The sequence below is a fragment of the Misgurnus anguillicaudatus genome, chromosome 9 (genome assembly GCF_027580225.2).
Source record: "Misgurnus anguillicaudatus chromosome 9, ASM2758022v2, whole genome shotgun sequence".
Classification (NCBI taxonomy): Eukaryota; Metazoa; Chordata; class Actinopteri; order Cypriniformes; family Cobitidae; genus Misgurnus; species Misgurnus anguillicaudatus.
The window spans coordinates 12,414,843-12,425,868 of record NC_073345.2 but is presented as its reverse complement, the minus strand read 5'-3'; the positions used below and the strand labels follow the sequence as shown (position 1 = coordinate 12,425,868).

Here is an 11,026-nt window from a genome sequence, read left to right as displayed (position 1 = left end):
TTTATCCACTATGATGTCTAAATATTTTGCTTTATGTTTAAGACCTGAGAGACAGAAATCTCGGATGAGGTTGAAACAGTAAGTAAAACCTAAAACACATGTACATGGATCACTCGTGTAAATGTTAATAATATAATTTTGATTTAAAATGAATTATATGAAATGAATGAACAAAAAACTATAAATATTTTTTTTTTACAAATTACCATGGTATTACCTCCTTAACAAACAAACAAACAAAAAAAAGAAGTAAAAGCAACAATCAATATATTTTTAATAAGGTTTTTACATCGCAAATTAATTCATTTTCTCCCAGTCTCGTAAGCCAGTCGTCTGACCAATCACGTCTTGCGCTCTGGTGACGTCCACGTGACGTATATATGAAAAAATGGCGGCTACCCGTAGCAGTGAGTTTGGTGACTTGGTTCAAATAAAAAAGCAGCTTATTTCCATCATAGCACAATGCAAGGAGAGAGGACTCGTCCACAGCGTGAAATGGTAAAAAAAGCTTTGATTTATCATTTAACGTAAGTGTTACAAATACAGTTAGTGACGTAAGTGCGTTGTTTTCTCGGTTGACAGTTAGCTAGCGTGACAGCTAACGCAATGAAATAAAGAAACAAATTATAGCAAAACCTAATTGTAATGTTAAACGAATTGCATGTTTATGTGTCATGTGTGCTTTGAAAACGTTTCAGCATTTCAGGGGCATTTTCTGTAGTCATTTGCAAAGAAATATAACGGTGAATGTATCAAAATATATAGTACAATCTGATAACATTACATGTAAGTTACCATCGTAAAACACCATAGTACTTTTTGTAAAACAAGATTATCAGCTTACTACCATGTTCTGTGACCAAATAGATTGTTCACATTTATTTATTTATTATTATTATTTTATTAACACGACTAAATTACTAAATATAATATCTTGAAATGAGGCAAGTAAAAAGAAACACACAATAAGAAAGTTAATAGTTACATACCACATCATTTAATAAATAGGTCTACATGTTAAATGTCTAAGGGAATTTATATTCATTGGTCTGATTTTTGAAATTTGTGTGTTACAGGGCATCTGAACTGGCATTTTCTTTAGACCCTCTTCCTCTGAATGAGATCCCCCCACAACCTGACTTAACCGAAGTCAGTCTTGAGTTTTACTACCAGTTTTTTGCACTCGTAAACTTGTTTGTCATGTTAATGTTTTGTTAAACTTATTGCAACACTTCAGTATTTTTTCTCTGACTTCATTTACTGCAAATGGATATGTTTTGACCTAATCGGGTTTTTTTTTCTTTCTCCAAGGAGGATGCTCAGGATTTGGATGCTCTTTGTCTGGCCAAATCATATTTTGACTTGAAGGAATATGATCGAGCTGCGTATTTTCTCCGTGGCTGCCGGAGTCAGAAGGCATATTTTCTGTATATGTATTCACGCTACCTGGTAATAGAGAAATGGCTTGTGTTTTTCTTTACTTCCTTGTTTTAAGAGGGAATGTGGAAAAATATCCTGTTTTTCCTTCTCTCAGTCAGGGGAGAAGAAGAAAGATGATGAAACAGTGGACAGTCTTGGTAAGAGAGAACCTTTAAATCTTTTAAACATCATTTCCAGCACACATGGTGCTCCTGTATAGCCATTTTTATGCGCTAAATCTCAAAATTTAATACGATAGCTGAACCCATTTGTTGACTACCTGGTCTGGTGCCCCTCCCAACCCATGCACACACACATAGATGATTCCACTATCAGTCGACTTTAAGCAAGATTTGACAGTTCTGATTTGAATATGTAAATCCTTAGTCGGTGGACACACCTAATACCTTGTAATGCACTGCAAGTCGCTTTTGATAAAAGTGTCTGCCAAATGCACACATGATATATGGTCTGCTTAATAGACTTGTATCTGGTTGCAGGTCCTTTGGAAAAGGGTCAGGTCCGAAATGAAGCTCTGCGGGAACTGCGAGTGGAGTTGAGCAAAAAGCACAGTGCAGGGGAGCTGGATGGATTTGCACTTTACCTGTATGTGAAAGCTAATGTTCATTACCCAAAAATAGGAGAAAATGTTTAATGCAAATTATAATACACAAGTAACTGTGCATCATAGCAAGGGAAGTAAAATGTGATGTACACCTTCAAATTAATATAACATTTTTTTTGTCTAAACCTAATCATGGTCTTGTTTTAAAGAAGACACTTTAAATTTTTTACATTTAGTGTAAAAAATAAAAGTAATGCAAAAAGTATATATTTTATACAAAAAAATCAGTTGTTTAGTTGTTTTACCAACAACGGCCACTAGGTGTCTGGTTTGCTGCATACTCTTGTCACAAATTAATAAATTACTGTCACTGCATTATTATAACTGATAAAAGGTTTTGAGATATGAAGACTACATTATTAGACCTTAGGCATAAAAAAATTTGTTTGGTTCCGGTTTCCGACCGACTGCCAGTTTATGTGTGACCTCAAATTTATTTTATGAGCTTGGGGAAGAAGTTATACACATTAAATAAATACACAAATAAAAAAACTTTGAGGCGAACTTTAATTTACCTTTTAGTACAGCACCGTTTTTGTAAAGCACGCGATGCAACGTCCTCCAGCGATGCTAACAAACAAGACAGCTATACGGTCGTTAAGACAATCGTTCACCCATCGTTGTCGTCACTTACAAAAGCACTGGTAACTTTTGGTGTGCATTCGAGATGCTGTTTCGTGCACAGTAACGTAATCTTTTGCCCCCGCGGAAAGTTGTAACTTACAGACCAAAAAAGACGAGCTGAACAACGTTATGCAAATGGGCTTTTCTCTTCCAGAGAGCACAAACCAAGGTTCATTTTTGCTGACAGTAAGTGAATTATAATATTTGAATTTATGGTATTATGACCAGGGCTTGACATTAACACCCGCCAAATGCGGGTAGATTTCAGCCGTGGCGGGTAAGAATCCCACTAGCCACTTTGGCAGGTTGAATATAATTTTTTAATTGTAGTTTTCTTAAAAGTTATGCGAAATGATAAACAATACGCAATGCGACACTGGGAAACTACAACTCCCATGAGCACTCTGCACCCAGCGCAACGCACAGAGACCGTTTGTTGAGAGACGCGCACGCGATGAGCATTTGAAATTCAGTCTGCATCTAATTTAGCAAGTAAATTTGCTCGAATTAAAGTCATTTTAGGATGCCAAAGTCAAGTTTAATCATATAAAATTTATTTTACCAGCAACAAAAATTTGGCCAGTGACAATGCTGAGTGGCTAGTAACTTTGAAAAACAACTAGCCACTTTGGCTGGTGAGCAAAAAAGTTAATGTCAAGCCCTGATTATGACATTTGTTAAAGAGTTCCACTTTTATACTTTAGCCACAGACTCACGTACGATATTTTTCATATCATACAGTGTTTCCCACACATAAGTTAGACTAATTCTAGTTAGACGGATTCAACACCGGCCTTCATATTTGCGTTTTGTTATTTATTTATTTGTTTTACTTTAAAACACGCAGTGTATTCGTTCAGCTGCATTTACTGTTCCTGCTCTCTCTCGCTCACTCGCTCTCTTTCTCTCTCTCTCTCTCTCACGCACGCACGCACGCATGCACACACTCTCACACACTAAAAATAGATAATCCGTGGAGATGTGGCTCTGCGCTGCGTGAGACAAACGCGCAATATAGCCAAAGTCACCTCAAATATATCCGTTATTCAATTGAAATATTTAACAATTTCCTACCTATCCCTTGCTGCCACTGGAAAAAAATAAAATAAAATAAAATAAATTCCCTACCGACCCATGACCTAAACTGACAACCAACCAGAACCAAACTTTTTTTTTGCCTTATCAACAATATATGAAGAGTTTTGTTGCAAAACGAGATAACTCCGTTTTTTTTTCCAGAAATCTCGTTTTTTGGTTGTGTATTCCAATTAATATCAATTCAACTGCAGTTGGTTTGTTTTGATTTAAACCTTCATAACTTAAGTAGCACCAAAAAACAAAATAATAACATGATGACATAATAATAAACATGTTTTGACAAAAATTTTTAAGATTTGCAACAAAACTCTTCATATAGGTTGTTGTGATAGATGAAAATTTACATGCAAAATACTAAATTTAACTCTGTTTTCCGGAATCCTAACAAAAGATCTACAAAAAAAAGTTTTCTCCCCAAAATAAGCTAATGCGCATCCTTTATTTCACGGCAGTTATGGTGTAGTTCTACGCAAACTAGATTTGCTGAAGGAGGCGGTGGAGATCTTCGTAGCCGCAACGCACGCTCTCCCTATGCACTGGGGATCGTGGCTGGAGCTTTGCAACCTCATCACCAACATTGAAATGGTACGTCTTTATCAATCCCATCATGCCTCGTATGCACAATAAGTAGATGGATTTTCATCAGCTTCTCCATTGTGTCTTTCTCAGCTGAAGTCCTTGTCTCTGCCAGACTGCTGGGTGAAGGATTTCTTCATGGCACACATGTACACTGAACTCCAGATGATCAAAGAGGCACTCCAGAAATATCAGACTCTTATGGAGGCAGGGTTTGGCAAGAGCACCTACATCATTTCACAGATCGCTGTGGCTTACCACAACATACGAGGTACTTACCGTGATGGAAAGATTTCAGTTATTTGTTAAAGTCATATGAGACTGAGGCTGTGATGTTTTAATAAGGCTTTATGCAGCAATAACACATGTGTATCTACTGTAGCTTGAAGGAATTAATGGGGAACATAAAGATTTGACTTGAATGTGTCCGTAATATATATACAGTATGGTAATAATGATATTACCTCCCCAGATATCGATCAAGCATTATATCTGTTTAACAAACTGCGGGAGCAGGATCCGTTCCGCATCGAGAACATGGACACCTTCTCCAACCTCCTCTATGTTCGGGTGAGATCACTTGAATGCATTTATGATGATGTTTTTAAATACTTCAAATGAGTGTTGTAGGTAAATGAGAAACTTTTCTTTCGGAGCATGAAGCCTGAGCTCAGCTACTTGGCCCATAATCTGGTGGAAATCGATAAATACAAAGTAGAGACGTGCTGTGTCATAGGTGAGTATTTAACTTTAATGCAGAACATCACATGAACAAATGTGAACAAATACACTTTAAAAACATTGCATGTTGTTTATAGTACAGCATATTTATATTTTTAGATGTGTCAGAGTAAAACGGTCAGTGGACCATTGCCTTGGTCGTAATATATTGATAAGTTATCGCGATGCTAATGGTCTAATCAGATTCACTGGATTATGCTAAGCTATGCTAAAAGTAGTAGCGCCAGACCCGGAGATCACCTGAATGGATTCCAAAACTTAAATTTAGGGGAGCTTGATGTTTTTGGCATAAAAGAAAAATCGATAATTTTGACTCATACAATGTATTTTTGGCTATTGCTACAAATATACTTGTGTTACTTAGGACTGGTTTTGTGGTCCAGTTCACATATTTGTTTTTCTTTTAACCAACAGGTAATTACTACAGCTTGCGGTCGCAGCATGAAAAGGCTGCTTTGTATTTCCAGCGTGCACTGAAGCTGAATCCACGCTGTCTGGGTGCCTGGACCCTCATGGGTCACGAGTACATGGAGATGAAAAACACATCCGCTGCCATTCAGGCCTACAGGTACAGTACATCTAATTTACAAGTCTCTCCTCGTAATGTGTCTCTAAACCATATTCATCAACAAATACCTCCATCTTTTAGACACGCAATTGAAGTGAACAAAAGGGACTACCGCGCCTGGTACGGACTCGGTCAAACCTATGAAATCCTAAAAATGCCTTTCTACTCGCTTTACTACTACAGGAAAGCCCATCAACTCAGGTGAGCACAACAACGTGTTAATCTGTCAATTCAAAACAGTGTTTGTAATGGACCTGTTTTACATTGAGTTTACGTGTGTTTGGTTTCAGGCCAAACGACTCTCGAATGCTTGTGGCTCTTGGTGAATGTTATGAGAAACTGTCTCAGCAGGTCGAGGCCAAGAAGGTAATTGGCTATGATTTTTTTTAGCACAGTATATAGACCCTAGCTAAAGTCGTTTTTTTGTGATTTACTGTTTACTACATGATATTCTGTAAAAATATAACCTTGATATCTTTAACATTGACTGAGTAAGGCCATGTCAAAGATTGAAATCAATCAACTTTGATGCTCCTAATCTCATCATTATATTTTGAGATGTTAACCTGGACTTCAAAGAGGGTCACATTTTAAACCAATAGCATTTTGGATTGTATCTACAGTTTTATTGTGGTTGTTTTCTGTGTGTACAGTGTTACTGGAGAGCATATTCTGTTGGGGATGTTGAAAGAATGGCTCTTTTGAAGCTGGCAAAGTGAGTGAATGTTTGTGTCCTTATGTCAGCAGTAAAAGTTTTAAGTGCGTAGGCTTTTATTTTGTTGTGATCTGTTGTGCGCTTGTTTTTAGGCTTCACGAGCAACTGACTGAATCTGATGATGCTGCACAATGCTACATTATTTACATCCAGGATATTTTCTCAAGTGGAGTAAGTCTTTCTTATACATAACTGGGGGGGCAGTTGTGGCCTAATGGTTAGGGAGTCAGGCTTGTAACCCGAAGGTAGCCGGTTCGAATCCCATGGCCAGCAGATTGAGGTGCCCTTGAGCAAGGCAGAGGTCACGTTTCAAGTAACATCTTATCAATGTTATCTCACATTCATAATCATAACTAATTATTTGGAATAATTACTTTAAAGCTTAAAAAGATTCCTGAACGTGGCATTGCGTGGTTGTTTACACACATTTTATTCATCAATATTTTATTGGATTATATATGTGATCCTGGACCACTAGTGTTGTAGTCAAGACCACCTAAACCGAGAACAAGTCATGACCAAGACAGGTCGAGACCAAGTCAAGACGAAGACCAAGTCAAGACCAGTGCAAGTCACTGCGTTAAAACACTTATGATAAATAGTGGAATATGCATATGATTAGGCACTTCTTGTCTGTGTGTGTGTGTGTGTGTGTGCCATCAGAGAAGTTGATAAAATAATCACAGGCGTTGCAGATATGTGGGAATTTAGTGTTTGTTCACTTTTATTTGCTTATAGACAAAGATAATAAGCTGAAATCAACTTAACCATTTATTCTTTCCATGGCTTGCCATCCACTTAACACAATGCAGGTGTTTTTAGTAATAAAATTAGAAAAATTGTCATTTTGAGAAACTTAAACAATGCTTAAACAATGCCAACATCATATGCCAAACCTGAATAAACTGCATAAAATTAATTATAAAAAAATTAATTTGTGATGTGCCATCAGTTGTGGTCTTGACCGGTCTTGAAATAAAGTCCTCTTTGTCCGAGACGAGACTGAGTAAAAATGCGGTCGATTCCAAGACCGGTCTCAAGAACTACAACACTATGGACCACAAAAGCAGACTTCAGTAGCAAGGGTATATTTCAAAATTATTTGATTTTTCTTTCATGCCAAAATCATTAGGATATTATGTAAAGATCATGTTCCACGAAGATATTTTGTAAATTCAATTTCCTACAGTACTTTTATTTTTGTGAATGGATGCAGTTGCTAAGGACATAATTTGGACATCTTTAAAGGCTTAGATTATTTTCAAATAATTGTCTATATATAGCCAAATATTGCCCTATCCTAACAAACCATACAACAATGGAAAGCTGATTTATTTTTATTATACTGCTCATTGAATGCTTGATTCTGATTGGCCAGTCGCGACATTTGCAGGTTGGTTATTCCCAGATAACAAGCACTCAAAATTAATAACACACGGAAACACGGTTGCTGGAAATCAATTCGATAGGTACCGTTTAATATTACACAAAAATATGTGTAATTTTAGTAGCATATGTGACATTATATTTACAAATAATTCAACCTAATAGGCATTTGAATGTCTTGTCTTATTTTTATTTTTCCTTGCGAAAGGTCTGCTTTCGTTAAAATTGATCTAATAATATATTTCAAATCAATATTTTAAGGGACACTCCACTTTAAAACAATAGGCTCATTTGTCAGCTCCCCTACATTGAAATGTTTGATTTGTAACGTTTTTGAATCCATTCAGCCGATCTCTTTGGGTCTGGCGCTAACACTTTTAGCATAGCTTAGCATAATCAATTGAATCGGATTAGACCATTAGCATCTCGTTAAAAAATAACCAAAAAGTTTTGATATTTTTCCTATTTAAAACTTGACTCTTCTGTAGTTACATCGTTTACTAAGACAGACAGAAAATTAAAAGTTGTGATTTTCTAGGCAGATATGTCTAGGAACTATACTCTCATTCTGGCGTAATAATCAAGGACTTTGCTGATGTAACATGACTGCAGGAGGCGCAATGATATTACGCAGAGCCTGAAAATAGTCCCCTGCTATTGAAAGTTACCAAGGGGACTATTTTCGGGCAGTGCATAATATCACTACGCCTGCTGCACCCATGATACAGCAGCAAAGTCCTTGATTATTATGCAACTTCTAATTATCTGTCGTACACGATTTAACTACAGAAGAGTCAAGTTTTAAATACGAAAAATATCAAAACTCTTTGGTTATTTTTGAGCGCGATGCTAATGGTCTAATCAGATTCAATGGATTATGCTAAGCTATGCTACAAGGGGTTCCGCTAGACCCGGAGATCAGCTGAATAAATTCCAAAACAGTAAAAATCAAGTGTTTAACTCTAGGGGAGCTGGAAAATGAGCATTTTTTTTTTTTAAAGCGGAGTGTCCCTTTAATGTTCCTAACCTTAACTATGAAGTAAATAGCTATGTAATAAGCAGGATAATGTATAGGCAGCTTATTGGGAAATTTAATGATGATACAACCTCTGCTATGCGTCGGGTTCTGATCACATGGTCTTATTGTCAAGGCTTATTTCTGCGTTATGTGCAATAACTACTATTATCCCTTACATATGGGTACATTTTTTTTCAACCAAAATTTTATATGACTATTGAAGTTTTGGGGTTACATATAAAAAGAACTAGAGTATTAGTGCATGTGGCCTTATTTAGCAGAAAAGAAACATTCGCAACTAAAGCATTCTTAGATTTTTAATAAAAAGTGTTTCTTAACATAATTTATTCAAAATATTAGTACTGATGTATTGTGCATTATGAAAGCACTGAAATGTTTTGAGAAAGTGAAATAGTTATTTTCATATTATTACATTTCACAAGACTTTTTAAGATATTAAATAAATCTTTGGTGTCCCCAGAGTACATATGTGAAGTTTTAGCTCAGGTAACCCATATATAATTTATTATAACATTGACACTTTGTTTGTTGAAATTGAAACTCTAAAAATTGTGCTGTCAATTGTTCTCTCTTTGCACTAAATGGCAGTGCAGTGGTTGGATAGTGCAGATTAAGGGGCGGTATTATTATAATAAGAACCCCTTTTGACATCACAAGGGGAGACAAATTACTGGGTTGATCTTTTTCACATTTTCTAGGTTGATAGAAGCACCAATTATAGCACTTAAAGGAATATTCCATTTTCTTAAAAGAAAAATCCAGATACTTTACTCACCACCATGTCATCCAGGATGTTGGTGTCTTTCTTTGTTCAGTCGAGAATAAGTTGTTTTTTGAGGAAAACATTGCAGGATTTTTCTCATTTTGATGGACTTTAGTGTACACCAACACTTGACTCAACACGTAACGGTTTTTTCAACGGAGTTTCAAAGGTCTATAAACGATCTCAAACGAGGCATAAGGGTCTTATCTAGCAAAACGATTGTCATTTTTGACAATAAAAATAACAAATATGCTCTTTTAAACCACAACTTCTCGTCTAGATCCGGTCCAGCGCGACCTAACGTAAATGCGTAGTGACGTAGGGAGGTCACGTGTTACATATATAAAACGCACATTTGCGGACCAAATGATCTAGACGATCTAGACGAGAAGTTGTGCTGTAAAAGTGGATATTTTTTATCGTTTCGCTAGATAAGACCCTTATGCCTCGTTTGGGATCGTTTAGAGTCATTTGAAACTCTGTTGAAAAAAACTTACGTGTTAAGTATTAATTGTTGGTGTCTATTAAAGTCCATTAAAATGAGAAAAATCCTGCAATGTTTTCCTCAAAAAACATAATTTCTTCTCGACTGAACAAAGAAAGACATCAACATTTTGGATGACATGATGGTGGTGAGTAAATTATCTGGATTTTTCTTTTAAGAAAATGGAATATTCCTTTAAACATGGAAAAGTCAGATTTTTACGATATGTCCCCTTTAAAATGGCACAATTTTTAATCACATGTTTAAATGTATTCAGACTTTAGAGTAATCTGATGAATATTTTTGTTATTTAGGAGCAGTTGGAGCACGCTGAAGTGAGCACCGCTCTAAGATACCTTGGCCAATACTACTTCAAAATCAAACTCTACGATGAAGCATCCCTCTGTGCTCAGCGCTGCTGTGACTACAACGACGTATGTTTCTTTTCACATTCACAAAATGTGATTGACAGAAAGGATTTGTTAGCAAATAAGATTAATTAGAACATGTACCTCTGGTTTCACAGACGAGCTTTAAGGCTACAAGACACCTGTTTGAGCTGTCTGGAGTTCCACGTCATTCATAAAGGTTTATTAGTCGTCTAACTTGTTTGTTAATCGTCTTTTCTCAGGCACGCGAGGAAGGCAAGGCTTTGTTGCGACAGATCTCTGCTGTACGAGAACAAGGAGAGCCTTCTTCTACAGACCTGACCTTACCCTGCGTCTTTAATCCTCTGTCCAACAACACGACTCCAGTCAGAAGAGTTTCTCCATTAGATCTGTCTTCTGTTACACCTTAACAAGTGTGAATCAAGGATCACATTTGTCCCGTTAGATGGCCAGACATCGTCAAATTCTGCATACTGAAATTTTTGAACATTGTATGTGGATGTCAGCGATCAGATATGAAAGCTCTTCATGGAAAATGTAAATAACTTTTGTATAGACAACCGTACACATTATACTAAATAAAACCAAACTGAAGCGAA

At 36.4% G+C, this 11,026-nt stretch overlaps 1 protein-coding gene across 1 annotated transcript; it reads left to right on the top strand.

Moving 5' to 3' along the window:
• Window positions 1-339: 339 nt before the first annotated feature.
• cdc23 (CDC23 (cell division cycle 23, yeast, homolog)) lies at window positions 340-11,026 on the top strand. Its single transcript, XM_055179179.2, has 16 exons — window positions 340-498; window positions 1,077-1,149; window positions 1,312-1,449; window positions 1,535-1,577; window positions 1,920-2,025; window positions 4,219-4,351; window positions 4,436-4,613; window positions 4,815-4,912; window positions 4,997-5,078; window positions 5,498-5,651; window positions 5,733-5,852; window positions 5,942-6,017; window positions 6,305-6,366; window positions 6,459-6,537; window positions 10,353-10,472; window positions 10,670-11,026. The coding sequence occupies exons 1-16, from the start codon at window positions 389-391 to the stop codon at window positions 10,835-10,837; spliced, it is 1,740 nt and encodes a 579-aa protein (XP_055035154.1). The 5' UTR covers window positions 340-388; the 3' UTR covers window positions 10,838-11,026.